This window comes from Puntigrus tetrazona, chromosome 20, assembly GCF_018831695.1.
Source record: "Puntigrus tetrazona isolate hp1 chromosome 20, ASM1883169v1, whole genome shotgun sequence".
NCBI classification, from domain to species: Eukaryota; Metazoa; Chordata; class Actinopteri; order Cypriniformes; family Cyprinidae; genus Puntigrus; species Puntigrus tetrazona.
In genome coordinates this window covers 715,022-731,963 of record NC_056718.1, presented here as the reverse complement: position 1 = coordinate 731,963, position 16,942 = coordinate 715,022, and the positions used below count along the sequence as shown (strand labels likewise).

At 42.2% G+C, this 16,942-nt stretch overlaps 1 protein-coding gene across 1 annotated transcript; it reads right to left on the bottom strand.

The window, feature by feature from the left end:
• Positions 1 to 214: 214 nt before the first annotated feature.
• On the bottom strand, positions 215 to 8,604 carry tmem200a (transmembrane protein 200A). Its single transcript, XM_043220481.1, has 2 exons — positions 8,077 to 8,604; positions 215 to 3,429 (listed from the first exon to the last, which is right to left on the bottom strand). Exon 2 carries the CDS (start codon positions 3,409 to 3,411, stop codon positions 1,918 to 1,920), a length of 1,494 nt encoding a protein of 497 aa, XP_043076416.1. The 5' UTR covers positions 3,412 to 3,429; positions 8,077 to 8,604; the 3' UTR covers positions 215 to 1,917.
• Between the last annotated feature and the right edge of the window lie 8,338 nt (positions 8,605 to 16,942).

Sequence of the window (16,942 nt, the reverse complement as noted above, 5' to 3'; positions counted from 1 at the left end):
GAGAGAATATAACCAAACATGAGCTGAAATATGGAGCATTCTTTGATTTCCATGGAAACTGGATGGAGTGAATTGTCAGTCACACCCTGACTGGTCGTATTACTCCAGATGGGTCTTCACCGACTGGGAGCAGGGTTTGGCAGAGCTTCCCATGAAACTCCTAGAGAGACGACAGGAGGGCCTGGGCTCCGTGACTGTCGGGGAACATGAGCACGCAGGGAATTTAGAGCTCATAACATTATACTGATTTGTTCTTGTTTTTACAGTTGATTGATAAACAACGGAGAAGAAGATGTTGATCTGCTATATGTTTCAGGGGCTGCTGTTTGGTCTTCTAGAGTTGGGATGACCAGCACTGACATATAGGTTAAACTAAAAAAGACACAGCTTAACACCACTCGTGACTTTTAAGTGACATGCAGTTTCATCAAATTAATTGTACCTCAAATTGTGTAAACGTTTGCTGCCAAATGCTTAGAAGGTCATTTATTTCATTTGTTGCAGTAATGAGTTACATTTGATTGGGAGTATGTATATTTAGTGTTAAATCCCTCTTTCAGACATGCCGTAAGTGCTTCTTTATAGTTCACTGTTGATGCAGAAAACTTTATGCTTTAGTTTTTTTCAGAACAGGTCATACAACAAGAAAGAAGATTCTCTCATTAATGTCGTTTCAAACCTATGCACTATTTTTTTCAGAGAATCACAAAAGGGACTTTCAGACTTCACCCTTTTGTTTATTTTTATTTTTTGTGCGTGAGCTATCCCATTAATATGAGTCTGTTATAATAAGCCCAGTTAATGGTACAGGAAATTATGATTATGATTAAAGAGGAATTAACCCAAAATACGACAGCGTTATCTGGAAAGATTGTGTTTATTCTGAGAAACAGATAAATTATACATACATAAGTTCTCTTCAAAAATATCAGTGTGTGTGTGTTTTAAATAATAAATTATTTAGTAAGATAACTAGCAGTGCTGGTACAACACACATACTGTACTCAAACAGACAATAGATCCTGTCTGAATGTAACAAAAACACTACAAATACATCTGAACAAATTTCACTAACCTGTTAGTTACCAAATTGTTCGCTGTACCCATACCTTTATTTACCATTACGGCACACTTTTGTATTTCAAATTCATGGTGAAATATCATTCTGCAGTTTTCCTTTAAAGGAGCATTCCGCTATTTTTGAAAACAGGCTCATTTTCCACCTCCCCTACAGGTAAACAGTCAAGTTTTACCGTTAACAAATCCATTCAGCCGATCTCTGGGTCTAGTGGTAGCACTTTTAGCTGTAGCTTAGCATAGATCATTGAATCTGATTAGACCGTTAGCATCCTTCGGTCTTAGTACACAATGCAACTACAGCAGATTCAAGTTTTAAACAGGAATAATATTAAAACTTTGGTCATGATTCTTTTGAACATGATTCTAATGGTCTAATCAGATTCAATGATAGACCCAAAGATTAAAAGATTCGATAACGGTTATACTCAACTGTTTACCTGTAGGAGAGTTGGAAAATGAACCTATTTTTAAAAATAGTGGAGTGTTTCTTTAATGGTCCTTTTAACACATTCCGGCTATAAGTAAGTTGACTACAACTTGCAAAGTTACTTATAGTCCATAGAATGTCACAATAAAGAGTTATCAGACATTAAGCTGACAGTCCACTAATACTCTAATGAGAGTTGACAGGCAGGTGCAATGTTACTTATTGTCAGAAAATGTTCAATGGGACAAATTGATCAAATTAAATTTTTACCCATTCTGCAGCATAAAAAGCAGCATAACTGAGCTTTCAAGGGCCTTATTTTTTAAAAAAGGGCAAGGACTGTCTTCTGTATTGCAGGCGGATCGTGAACGCCAAAAGCCACTGGGTTGATATTTGAGACTAGCTCAGTTTTAAAATCGAGTCTCTGAGGTGCCTCTCTTCAGACTGCTGCTCATAAACTCATCATGCTCGAAGCTCAAGTTATTGTGAGACCTGGAGATCATAAGAAGTTTCTCCTTTTTAGTGTAGTCCTTCTTCACGGCCATCGGGGGCACTATTAGCCTGTCCATAGGGTCCTCTTTGTTCTCCAGTTTGGTGTATCCTTTACTATTACTGCGGTCCAATCTGGGCCAGCTCGGATGCTTCCTCTGTTCAGGCTGGACAGTCAGCATTGTGGGCCCTCTCTCTAAATCCAGAGATTTGGAGTGAGCTGACAGCATGTGGAGGGAGTTATTGGATCCAAAGTCTTTACGCGCCGCTCCCGGGGACAGGAACCTACCACTGGTGGATCCGGGAGACAGAGAGGAATGGGACGATGCAGAGCTCGGGGATTCAGTGGCCGAATTGCTCCGGAGTAGGAGGCCACCTGGAGGCTTGAAAGCTTTGGTCACATCAGGAACTGGGACTGTTAACGATTCCATTGACGGAGGTCTGGAGTGGACCCTGTTCGGCTCTAAGTCCTCTGTGATGCTGTCAATGTCAGGCTCGTCGATGACACAGTTGTTGAGTTTGATGACGGGCAGTGTGAATGCGCTGATGGAAGAAGAAACGATGGAGCGCGTTTGGCATTTCTTGAGCGCTCCACGTTTGTCCTCCCACCGACGACCACCCTCATCCTGGAACCCAAAGATACATTCGGAGCGGTCTCTGTAGGTAGGCGACAGCAGGCCCAATCCGCCTCTGGCCTCGCTCATCAGACCCTCGTCATCCTCAGCCGAGCTGGTCCTGTGGGAGAATCGGATATCCCCATCGAGACCGGAGAAGGACATTAACGTGTTTGCTGCGAGGCGTGAGGCAAACTGACTGTCCAGACCAAAGGAACGGATCTCTGTTTCCCCGTAGGGACCCACGTAGGCCCCGTTCGTACACTTCTGCTCCTTAATCCGCAGGCTGTGAATGTCTATGACCGTCGAGTACATGTCCCTCATGTGGATGATCTTCGTCTCGCGATCCCTGTTCTCGTGTAAAATGGCATTAGCACAGATGAAGATAAAAATCCCGATTCCCATTGTGAAAGGACCCAACATTTTCATCTTCTCTGAATGAAGGTGCTGCTCCAAGAACTGCGCGATGGAGCCCACCTGCTCTCGGCCAACCTGCGTATCGTTCACGGACAACTTGCTTTCTGGTGCCTTCTGCTGATCCTTATGAGGCCAATATCCTAGAACAGCCATGGCGATGCCTGCCAGGAGGATCAGCACTCCCAAAACCAGAAAGAAACCAGAGGCAGAATACAGTCTGATCTTCCCTCTCACCACCACCACATCAGCTCTGGGTTTACGCTTGGTGCACTTCTTCTCAGGTGCAGGCGTGGAGCTCTGGTTTGGCAGGTGATACTGAGAGCGGGTGGAGTCTTGTCTTTTTAATGCAGCGAGCCCCGTTATCACCCCACCTGTTGCAATCATTGCTACGGCAATACAAGCCTGCAAACAAAGGAACAAACAAGTGTTGAAGTAAGATGGAGGCTTCAGGCTTGATTCAAGCATCTTATCTTTGATCTCTATGCCAAGCTCTTGGTGTTGGGGAAAGTTTGTTCACTGACTACTGGTCTAAAGGATTTTAAATGGTTTCAGATCACAGCATCTTAATGGAATATTATTTTTACTTAATATCTTAATGATTTTTTGCATGGATAATGGATCATTTTGACCCATATAATGTATTGTTGGCTATTGCTACAGATATACCTGCGCTACTTATCACTAGTGTTGTGCTCCAGGGTTAGAATTATGAAGTACATGAGAGAAAGATTATCTCACCATGATTCCTGTACCACTGTAAGTGCCAGTTTGAAATGAGTGATGAAATTATATCTCTCTATAAATAAAACACTGAAGCATTAAGCAATAATGACTGCATATGTACAAGGCAATGTCTGGAAATGTGATTTTGGCGGCCAAGGTCAGTAAATAAAGAACACGAATCAATCTTTTCAAATCTAAAATGTATTAAGTATTTACTAAAATGGATCATCTAAATCTTAGATATATGTCATTAGGAAAAAACAAATTTAAAAAAATCACACAGCCTAAATTATTGGGTCACAGAGAGCCATTTTTTATTTATAAAGACTGGTATACTGCATGCTAATTAACAGTTTTCAGAGAGAAATCCCCCAAGGCTCACTGCTCTTCTCTCTGTAGGGTCACTAGATCCTACACATACAATGTGCAATCCTACACCATTTTTAATGCTTTCTATTTATTGATGTGAAAATGAACTCAGCTGAAGATACAGCCTTGTGTGCAGCTCGCTGATATTTCATGCAGCAATGCTTTAACTGAGCTGTGTTTGAGTCCTGGCTTGAGGTCCTGTTCCTGTCATTTTAACAGCAAAAATGTCCAAAAGATAACTTTAAAGGGCATTTTTTTTTATTGTGAGCTCACTTTTGGCTAAGCACTTTGAAGCACAACATGTTCTAGCATACTCCTGACTCAACTGACCACAACAACGGATGAATTCTGTATAAGCTGATACGTCTCTTTGCAACCATACGATTCTAGCTCACTCCTGAAAAATGCCATTTTTTTCTCACTCCCATCCACAACAGTCACGCTCTCCCCTGCCAGAGTCCTGCCCCAGTGTCATACGCTATTTATTTCAATTACCATCAATGAAAATTTTAATTGAGAGAAAGGAAAAGCACATTAAACAACAACAATATATTTAGAGCAGTAGCTAAAATATGTGAAAAATACAGATTTCTAACAAAAGCTGTCAACTTTCTAACTTTTCTCTGTCAGTGTAGCACACAACCAAAAACCTTTACAAACCTCAGATCTACCATCGCTTGGTTTCAAACCTGTATTTGGCGCTAGCAGCATGCATCTGTAATTATCTCGTGGGATCATGGGATGAAACTACATGAAACAGTTTACAAACGTAAGAGACAATCGTCGATCGATCAGTCAAAGCAAGCGATGACTAAAACGACGGCTGAATGGAACGAATCGGATCTCAGGTGAATCCTACACTCAGCGAGTAGGAGGAGGTGTTGGTGTTTTCTCTTTTGATGTTGACTCAAATATCGGTGGCAGGGATCAAAGAGAGGGTTTGAGGGGAGAGGGATGGCGAAAAGAGCTGGAAGAGTCTTCAAACCTCTTCGAATAAATGAACAGATTAATTCACAAGTACGTTAAACGGTCAATTCAAGACTGAAAAAAGATTTTATCTGTTAAGCAAACATCTGTCTATATTAGTTTCATGTCTAATTAAAAAAAAATCACTAAACAGGTGGTGCTTAAGAACCTGTTATTAATGGCTTTAGTGTGGTGTTGTATTTATAATCCAGGAGAATGAAGAACGTCATGACTGTTAATCTTAGTGGTGCGATCCAACTTATTTCGAACATACACAAACAAAATGTTAAGAGTTTCAGGACAGAAGAAGTGAAGATTATATAAACAAACAGGAGAACAATAGCACACGTTATGAGATCATAGCCAGCAGTCATCTGTTGTACGCTACGGTCTGGAAAGGGCTCTAAAGAACTTTAACTGTCTGAGAGCCGTTATCAATAGCGTGTGTGTTTATCAGCAGCTTCGAACATCTAATCTTCAGACACAGAAAAGGTTACCTCTTTGTTTTAGAGCTTTAGGGAACTGCGATACAAGAAAGCCCTTTGAGGGACATTTCACGAGGTGCTAATGAAAGGAGATGTTGGCTCGTAACTCAACTGTTTTTGCAGAAATTCTGCTCGTCTTCCAGAGGTCTGTCACACACACGAGTCTCACATTTCTCTCATCCCTTGCCCCAGATTTACTGAATTATAATGCCTTATTACTTTTTGAAAACCATGCTTCCTCTAATATTCTGCTTTTCCGAGACGGTGGGTAGAGTGCTTCTACGTACAAAGAAAAAGGGTAGATCAGAAGGTGAGTTCAAATGTAAAACATCTTGATTTTTTTTTGTTGATTAGCTTATTTAAATGCTTTACTGGGTAATGTTTTGCCTTAATTGAAATAATCTGTTATTGCAGTAAGAAAATCTTTAGATTTTAAACAACCCTCTATAAGAGCTACAGCGAATAAATATAATGTTCCTGCAAACAGCAAACCTGGCTTTTGTTAATAAAAGTGCATTTAATTTTTTTTTTGTACAAATGCACAATGATAATGTGTTTGTTTCATTCACGTTAATTTGAACACAAAGCAGCTTTATAGGAAATTAAGTTTTCACAATATATTTATCTGTTGTAGAAACTTAATATATTTAACTTTAAATGAATTAATAAAATAACGAACTGAGATGAATCTAATGTTAACATAATGACATCCTGTCAGGGCTCAAAGTAAAGTCTGTAGCTGTCAGACCGTCCTTGTGAGTATAGTTCGGCTGGTCTGGTTCTGTCTGTTAAACTGTGGGAGCGTAGGCAGGCTAGGGGAACTCATATCAATGTTAAGAAACCTCATAAAAGGCCATTGTAATCATGTAATCGTTAACAGTTTTCACAGTTAGCTCATATAGCAAAAACACAGTTCCTGAGAGCGTATGTCGCTTGTAACGCTAAGATATTAAACCAATCATAGCAGTGAGCGTTTGGTGAGGTGTCACGGTCTACAGTGTGAAGCAGAGGTTAAAATCAGAGCAGGAAATGAATATTTACACCATATCTGAACTATAACCGATTTTGATAACAAATAAACAAATACTCGGATCATAAGGCGTCTCGGGAAACACACACAAAAAATGCCTTTCGTGACCTCTTTAAAAGGGGCAGGCATGTTTGTTAAGTGCGTCTCCGTGAGCGGGGTTCATGAAATCATTCCTTGGGCCTGTTAACACCCAGCACCGAGAGATGAGCCCTAATGCTGTCATGAGTCCGAATCAGATGAAGAACTGGCCAGCGGCATCATTATCCAACACCAGAACGCTGCTTTAGAGAGGTGTCTCAGCCCTGGTGTGTTTCGCATTTAAACTCCGCATGAAACAACGTTCCCAAGGTTTGAAGATGCGGCGGCTGGTAATAAAGTGTTTTGGGTGGATCGGCTCACGGTAAACACTTCGCAGGTGCTCTGATTTTGGATCCCTTTTTAAAGCGCACCAACCTTTTTGTGGACCGAATCATATAGCATTTAACTAGTTTTGCAATTAGACTGTTTTTTCTGCCAAAACTCTGTAAAAGCTTGCATGTTTATAGTCGGGCTGTATCCCAACAGAGAGACGCAATGAAGACCAGAGCCATACGGAGCCATACGGAGTTACTCCACAGCAAAACAAATTACACCTAATATAATGATTGCCAGTGAGCTGTTGTTTTGGCCTATTTAAATGGCTCCTCGAGCTTTCTTGGGGCCGTTTTTAGGCGAGCAGATCTGGCCACAGCGGTGAGAAACTTCATTTCTGTAGCTGTCTCCGAGAGCAGTTCTTACACAGCCGTCTGCAGTGATCACAGCAGCTTCACAGAGTCCTACAGGAAGCCCGACCCGTGGATGAAGAAGTAAACAGGGGCAATCTTCACCGCGCTTTTGAAAAACTTTACAAAATAGAGAAATCGGCAACTAATTTGGCAAGGATTGATGCATCTAGGAGACTTTCGGTGTTAAAACCTGCAATAGATTCAATTCTGTTATACATACTTTATTAAAGCATCCATAAAACTCTCAAAGATCTTTTTTACGGTGTCACAGCATGCAAAATGTACACATGTATTTTCTTTTTCTTTTTGCCATTAGAATTCACACAGAAATTGAGATTGTTTTAAGGGCGACTAGATTCTTGTATGAATATATATGACTACCCACGATCATCTGTTGTTCGTAAGCACGGATCAGTGTGTGTGTGTGTGTGTGTGTGTGTGTGTGTGTGTGGGTGGGAGGCAGAAGTAATAAAGTCCTCTGCGGCCCAATCACATCGATCATATGTTCTCCAGGATCGGTGTTGTTCATCATAAACAGAACCACTTCAGTGTAAGTAGATTAAATTCTTGGGAGAAAATGACAGAAGAAATGCGTTTAACATCTGTGCGTAATGACGATAACGGGTTTGCTGTAAACCGTCTTCACCTATATATATATCTCAATCAATCAATGAGTGACTGTTAAAGCTGAGCAGTACTGTTTAGTACACACCTGTACGCTGAGATCCTCCTCTTGATGCTATGTGTCCATTACGCGCAAGTAGATGTCACGCGCTCCATCATATTCCCGCTTCGCGGAGCAGCACACTTTCGCCAATACTTTGCTTCGAGCGCAGTTTTTCTGTACTTTGGTAATCCGGTCGAGACTCTCTTTGTTTGGATGCCTGGAGAGAAAAGTTCCCTCTGAGCGCGCTCCTCCTCTCCATCCTCTCAGCGCTCCAGACAAACTACTTCACACAGATCTGCTCTGGACGAGAAAATCTCGCAAAAGCCAACGAGAAGACGATCTTTCTTCCCTCTCGAGCGTTTTTCTAGTCTATAAATCCATAACAAACAGCACGAGACGAGCGCGGTTTCCCTCAGGTGTTTGAATAATCCTATCAAAAAGACGAGAAGTAAAAGTCACTCATGTTTTCTGTGTACTTTTGGTGAATAAGAAACAGCAGCGTTCTTCGTCAAGTATCTCCTCGCGAGACAGAGGCGCGAATCATTTGTAACGCGCTGAGCGCGAGCGCTGCCTTTGTACTCCCACGTGACGCCACTCCAGATGACGCACACTGAGAGAGAGAGAGAGAGAGAGAGAGAGAGAGAGAGAGAGAGAGAGAGAGAGAGAGAGAGAGAGAGAGAGAGAGAGAGAGAGAGAGAGAGAGAGAGAGAGAGAGAGAGAGAGAGAGAGAGAGAGAGAGAGAGAGAGAGAGAGAGAGAGAGAGAGAGAGAGAGAGAGACAGAGAGAGAGAGAGAGAGAGAGAGAGAGAGAGAGAGAGAGAGACAGAGAGAGAGAGAGACAGAGAGAGAGAGAGAGAGAGAGAGAGAGAGAGAGAGAGAGAGAGAGAGAGAGAGAGACAGAGAGACAGAGACAGAGAGAGAGAGAGAGAGAGAGAGAGAGAGAGAGAGAGAGAGAGAGAGAGAGAGAGAGAGAGAGAGAGAGAGAGAGAGACAGAGAGAGAGAGAGAGAGAGAGAGAGAGAGAGAGAGAGAGAGAGAGAGAGAGAGAGAGAGAGAGAGAGAGAGAGAGAGAGAGAGAGAGAGAGAGAGAGAGAGAGAGAGAGAGAGAGAGAGAGAGAGAGAGAGAGAGAGAGAGAGAGAGAGAGAGAGAGAGAGAGAGAGAGAGAGAGAGAGAGAGAGAGAGAGAGAGAGAGAGAGAGAGAGAGAGAGAGAGAGAGAGAGAGAGAGAGAGAGAGAGAGAGAGAGAGAGAGAGAGAGAGAGAGAGAGAGAGAGAGAGAGAGAGAGAGAGAGAGAGAGAGAGAGAGAGAGAGAGAGAGAGAGAGAGAGAGAGAGAGAGAGAGAGAGAGAGAGAGAGAGAGAGAGAGAGAGAGAGAGAGAGAGAGAGAGAGAGAGAGAGAGAGAGAGAGAGAGAGACAGAGAGAGAGAGAGAGAGAGAGAGAGAGAGAGAGAGAGAGAGAGAGAGAGAGAGAGAGAGAGAGAGAGAGAGAGAGAGACAGAGAGAGAGAGAGAGAGAGAGAGAGAGAGAGAGAGAGAGACAGAGAGAGAGAGAGAGAGAGAGAGAGAGAGAGAGAGAGAGAGAGAGAGAGAGAGAGAGAGAGAGAGAGAGAGAGAGAGAGAGACAGAGAGAGAGAGAGAGAGAGAGAGAGAGAGAGAGAGAGAGAGAGAGAGAGAGAGAGAGAGAGAGAGAGAGAGAGAGAGAGAGAGAGAGAGAGAGAGAGAGAGACAGAGAGAGAGAGAGAGAGAGAGAGAGAGAGAGAGAGAGAGAGAGAGAGAGAGAGAGAGAGAGAGAGAGAGAGAGAGAGAGAGAGAGAGAGAGAGAGAGAGAGAGAGAGAGAGAGAGAGAGAGAGAGAGAGAGAGAGAGAGAGCGTGCGAATTTTAATAATTCATTTGCGTGGGATTGAAAAAAGAAACTCTTGCAAACACATTACGTATGTTTGAGGAAAACAACGCTGACACGATCATGGCGTGGACGTAAACATTTCTGTAGGCTAACAACCACAGCTACTGCAATAAAAAAAATATTTGTAGAAGATAAAGTTTGTTACAGCGCCATGTTAAACAGAAATATGACCTGACTGGCCGAGAGAGATATGGATGAGATGCTCTGTCTGGATCCAACCAGTCATATTTCAGTTCATCTCAGTACTGTAATGTTGCAGGACTACTGTGTATGTGCACTTTTTAAAAACTTTGCCTGCAACCTTTCCTCCCATCTAGTGACATTTCTTGTTCATATATTACTCATTTCTCTTATTAATGAAAGGGAGAGTTCACCAAAAATGAAAATCACCCATCACTTGCTGGCCCTTCTGCTGCGTCTTAAGTATTACTCTTCATAAAGTTGGGTGTTTGTCTTACAGAGATGTGATGTATCTACAGGAGCCTGTGTTCACAGGCAGGTTTTCTCCTGCCCGCGGCAGCTAAAGAGTTAATGTGCTAAAACGCTTTATCTAAAAGACTACAGATGTCCGCATCTCTCCGGTTTCCTGTGTTTATTCTATGCATAGCTGACTTCACAAGGCTTTTTCTCTCTCACACACATGAATATGTAATCTCTCTCCTCGCTCTCCGGCAGGAGCGCTTACGACCACGGGCTCTTTATTTTGTTATTTGTTATCGTACCGGTGCCTGAAAAGGCGTGTATACGAGCGGCGTCACACTAAATGAACAGTACAGAGAATTAACAGCAAGCAAAGTGAAAAGCACACTCCACGTCGGAGGTCGGCTCCGACCCTTAACTGTTTTAATTAGGATTACGAACGCGTGTAGTTGCGTGTGTGCTCTCACTCCTGGAGCCCTTGGCCCCACACGCTCTCAGAGGCCCTTGTCTATCTCATAAAGCTAATGATTCTAATAAAGCTACTGGTTGGAGCAGATCTATCTGGCAGTTTAATGACGTGTTTTGTCCTCTCCTCTAACATCAGCACAAGCATCTCGGAAGAAAACGTGCACATCTGGGATGGGTTTTCTTTGGTTTCCGGCGCAGGGCCTCAAACGAGACGGAGCAAGAATAAACAGGAGTTTTTAAAAAATGAGTAATTTTGGTATTCTGCTCAGAATTGGAGTCATGAAGGAGATCGCATTGCCTGCGCAGTCTGTCTGATGAATATTTTATTCAAGCGGAGCGTAGGCAGCTGGGAGCTTGCGTAGAGCGCTACAACATATTCCTGTATTAATGCTTTTTCAGTGTTGTCATCACAACAGATGTTTCAGGTGAGTACATCACACACACACACACACACACACACACACACACACACACACTCTCTCGCAGTCTAATGGGCCGTTCACAACAAGGACGAGAACTATGTTTTAACTGTCGTTCTAATTCTGTGGGATTGGGAAGTTGACACCACAGCAGTAACGACAGCGGCGCAGTCCGATGACTCATAAAATTACAGGAAGTCAATCAAAATCCAGCCGACTTTCACGAGCTCCAGCATTTAAAGCGGCAGACTCACAGAGCTTCGAAACATTACACGATTAGATTCATCAAACCCGAAGCCTTAGATTCACACTTACAGAGCAAGCGGCTTCATTTGAATTTAAATCGTTTATTGTGTACATGAATAAATGCACAAAGCGTTAGATCTCGATAGCTGCGGATTGTACTTTAAAAGAACCGACCAGCACAAACGGGAAGTGAACAAGAAGTCGCTAGTCACATTCTTAAATAAATGACTTGTACAAGAACACGTTTTATTATCAAAGGCCAATCCAACGAAAGTCATCTGACACATCGGTTGTTAAATAAAACACAATTACCCGCCCCTGTGAACAATTACCCACATTTGGCCGGTGATGGCGATAAGTTTCCCACCCAGCTCACAACTGAACATGACGTGCCAGGTTTCAATATGCAAACTTGGATGTGAGAAAAACATTTGAGGGCTATAGCGGAGAATAGTGGAGCTTCGTCCACTTTTGTTGCAGCTTAGACATTCTCCCCAACATCTCCACGCAAAAGTAATACAGTCCAATAAAAAAACATTTAAACGTGCACTAAGCCTTCGAGCTTATAGAGTGCTCTTCACGAGAACCTTACTGCAACATCTTCATTTCCTACACGAGCGTATAATTCAGCCAGCATCACAGAGGAGGTGGATAGAGACGTGAGTCTTAAGAGCAGTGGAGGATGAATCTAACACTGCAGACAGCGTAGGTGTGATCACTATAGTCAAAGACAGCCTAAAAATAGACATCTTCTTCAATTAATGAGTGCTTTTTTGCCCATGCTGGGGGAAAAAAAGAAGAATCCCACCATTGCATTGACGCAGGATTTTGGTGTTTGCTCTCTCATTTGATTATTCATGAAAAGACGATCATCTTACGAGACAGCTGAGGGAAGCCTGATACGTGTTCTCCGTGGAGGACCGCATGCATCACAGAGAACCACGGGTGCCACATACATTCGCTTCCGAACTCATTTAAGTATGTTTACGCAAGGCTGACGGCGCTGAATACCGCTCCGACCGTTTTCTGTTACATAACGTGTGACCAGAACTCAGACCACAGATGGACTACCCTTCACACGCGAGGATTCATCTATCACCCCAGCATGTACACAAAGCCCTGTCTCGCGTTACGTGCCAGCACAGGCCAGTTTGGAGGTGACAGACACATATACAGTCTTTAAAAAAGGTGTTTGTGGGAGTGTATTGGTGAATAGCCAGTGCATAAACAAGCAGAAGACTAGTTCACACTGCCTCCACAAACACCACCCGTCCCTAACCACGGGGATGCGGTGCTTGTTTTTTAGGTTGTGTGAAGCAGCATTAATACGTCTGAATTAAACAATACTAATAACAAAATATGTAATAGTGGTTTTCTCATTGTATGAGCCCTATATACATTTTTATTTCTTTAATGTGTTTTTTGCATCATCGAAGTGCTTTACACTGTATTACACTGTTGCAACAGTTTTGGAAGTGTCTAAAATGACTGTGCCCACATGTACAAGATATTGGTGCATATTTATACAAATAAAGTCTTTTGCGTTGTCTTGTGAGTCGAGCCATTGTGACTGCCAACCAAAGGGTGTTTTACCAGTAAACTCGTGTTGCTGTTCCCACAAGCAATAAAAACCACCACAGAGGTAATGAAAGCAGTAATCACAAGTTGTAGGCAAGGGCTCAGGTTTCGCTGCTGGTAGATGCAGTACATACACCATCATTTCAGAAAAAAGAATCTTTCTCCATTGAGATGTAATGCCATTTTTTTGTAATACAAAACAGATGCTCAGAATACTCAAATGAATAAGTTCTTTGAGTGACCAGTCACATTATGGCATTTGTGGTGCAGGTAGGTAGAAACGAAGAAAACATGTCAGAATCCAGGTCGCATACAGTACATCTAGAGCTGTTTGGGGCAGCCGTGCAATGAGATGCATTGGGTGGATAATGAACAGTTAAAGTCAACACACAAAACTCTACAGTGTACCAAACATACCATTTATTGTAGTTCTGATCTCCTTTCTAAGGCATTCCTCTCACTGGCTTGCTCTGAGATATTTGGGTTGCAATGTGAAAAAATGAAACAGCACATGTGCATCTGTGTCTCATGTTGGGACATCTCTCCTCAAAACATCTTTAGCTCCAACACCAGCCATGGAACACCATCTGTTTCCAATCCGAAAAGGCAAGTCACATTTTCCATATATTAACAAAAAAAAAAAGAGTTGGAAACCTTGTTCTTTTGACAACTGCAGTCAATTACAAACGTTAACCTAACAGGAAAAAAGAACCTAACATGAAACTGTTAAACTATCGTAATCTGTTATAATAGTGAATTCCTCCAGAAGAATTTCTTGTGAAAGCGTTAGACCAGATGACCTTCTCATAGATTTAATTGTTGGGAAAATGTGCACTAAGCCTCATAGAGTGCTCTTGATGAGAACCTTATAGCAACAACTTCACATCCTCCTGATTCACAACAAGTGCTAGATTTCAGGGACATTCAAGTGATGGTAATTGCTAAATAATGTATAACTGCCTATAATATTCAAGTAATCCTGAAGACTTCGGCCAATTTTTCCAGGTGTGTTTGATTAGGGATGGAGATAAACTCTGCTGGACACTGGCCATCCAAATCTGATGAGGTGGTCTTAAATAACTTAGGGAAAAATGACGCACAGGTGTTTTTAATCAGACAATCTGGCAACAAGGAGGTCATAAAGCAAGTGCTTAAAAAAAAAAGCAAAATGATGTAATGTTGCGAGGTTTGTGTCAAATCTTTAAAAGATGCACCACTAACCTCACCTCTAAAGAGCCCCGAGGAACAGCTTGACCTGCGCTTAGTTGCTTTCCCTGTCAGAGTAAACAGATGTTGACCAGAATAAACCAAGACCTTCTAGTCTATAAAAGACTACCCTGGTATTACCCTCCTATTATTGGCATCAATTACTGAAACTTGTCAAGTCATTGTGTAGCCTTCCATTATTTCCTTTGCCTTCGCTTATGGGTTAGGTTTTATATTTGCTTTGTCCTTAATAGTGTTTAGAGAATTGTTTAAGTGTTATATTTTAATGTGACAAAATACAGTCACCATCCCACGATGCCTGTAACATTGTCACTGTATAAAGTTCTGGCAAACAGCTGGCAGGTGTTTGCCATAAATTGAATAAAAACTGTCCCTGTGAAAAAAACCTTGCATATTCTGTTTAAGTATGTTTTGAAGCACAGTGTCACAGACTTTAAAGACCAGGCAACAGAGCAGCAAAGCAAATGACTGATCAACACAGGTGGATAGACTGAACTAATGAAGGACATTTGACACTGAAACAAGACACACGGCGGCTGGTTTGAGCTGGTTTTAACTTAGTTGGTCTTTAGGACCAGCACATGACTGGCTCAAACCTGCAAAACATTCTTAAACAGCATACGATTGAATTTTTTTTTCAACAGGCGTGTGCTACGCTGAAAATAATAAATTACACAGCAATAATAAAGACCTGCAGTTCATATTTAAATACATGCTTGTGCATACAGAGTGTCACAGGCAGCCTTTCAGAACGTTAGGATGTAGAATGTCAGGTCTCCATGGAGATGCTGATGCATGTTGCCGTGACGCTGAAGAAGGAAAACAAGTTGACACGGAGGAAACACGACTGGAATCACAGCCGCTATATGCTGCCTTCTCACTTCTGCCAGAAGGATGACGTAGGCCTGGTTAGCGTAAACGGAATCAGCATTTTTAATATGTTATGTGAATTCCCAAGTCCCAAGCTCATAAGCGGGCAACACAGCTTCTTCTCTGAAGGCTCTTTATAATATGCTGAATGTCAATAAATCCCTAAATGGAGCAAATGCGTTTGAGAGAATTTGCAGGAGCTGTCCATCACCACCTGAATTGATGCTTAGTTTATAGTGGCAACAAAAATACTTTTTCTATGCCACACAACTTTATTATGTAGGTTCATCAGATCCCAACTACATTATCCACTTGTTCATTTGCGTACACCGCACGGCAGAACTAAGGTACCTAGAGAAAGTTATCTGTTAGCATTCCCATACATGTCAATGGAAATTGCTCCACTGGAAGCATGCTATTTGGAGCCTGTCATCTTTATTCATGGGTCCGCAGAGTTAACTCGAGCTCTAAATCACACTTATTACTGGCGGAGCAGGAAAACTGTGGCATGGCAATGCTGGTTCACTGATGAAATTATAAGCACCAAACCCCTAAGGCTTTTATAAGAATGAATAAAGCATGTTAATAACGCTTTCATAAACAGTTACTTGTGATTTTAAGCGCAAATTGTTATTATATGCATTTCACAATTACAGACACTAAAGACGGTTTTCACAAGGTTATCAGTGTTGGCTGGAACAGCAAGAAGTCTCAGAAAAGCACTGGAATATGGAGGGAGCATCGACTATATTACATTACAGACATTAAAGTGAAGGCTGAAGAAGAGGGAGAAGTGTGGTGAGGATTCAACAGCTAGATAGAGAACCCATGTCACCTGCTGAAAGCATTATCTTCTCCTTGTATTGATTCTGTTGGAGTGAAAGGCTGGATGTCCACTGCCCAGGGCAGAGTGCATCGAATACAGCAAAAATGTGTTTTTTAACCTTCCGGTGCACACTTGTAAGGCTGGTTCTGTATTTGTGGCTTCAGCAATCTGCTCATCCAGGGTTCATCGGATAGGGCTGGAGAAAAATCAGCGGCATGAAGGCAGGAGAGGGTTTCCACCTTGAAACAAGGAGACAACTGTTGAAGAAGCCAATGACAATACGTAACGTGAACCTAGTGGCACCACTCCTCCACCGCCAGCTTGGTGCCTGGTCAATCCTGCTATGTGATCATTTTGCTCGATCAAGATTGCATGAGAAGGTTTTTCTGAGGTTATCAGCGTTGGCTAGAACGGCGAGAAGTCTCAGAAAAGCACTGGAATATGGAGGGAGCGTTGACCTGATACTCTCCCTTCTGCATTCTGACAAGATTATAAGCGCTGTGAAGCCCGAGCGCTTTAAACACTGTTGCTCCGGGGTAGCTGAGATCAGAGAAAGAGGATATTTATACTTGACCACAACACATCTGAGATTGCTGTAATCAATGCAAGGACACAAGGCTCCGTCCTTCTCGGCCACTAGAACTCCTCCTTTGAGCATCTGCATTATAATTCAGGCTGACATTTTGCCAATGGCTATGGCAATTTTATTTATATAGCACCATTAATTACAACCCAAGGTTGTCCAGTGTGCTTTACAACACGAGAAAAATAAAAACAAAACACATTTCCCGAAAAATATCAAACAAAAAGACAGTAAAAAGTCAGTAAAAATTCAACACAGGTTATTTTGCTTGTTTAGTGTATGTTGAGTGAAGATGAGACACATTTATTTACATCACCAGCACTTATACTGACACTAACCTCCAAGAGATGACCTTCAGTGGAGACCAGAACGCC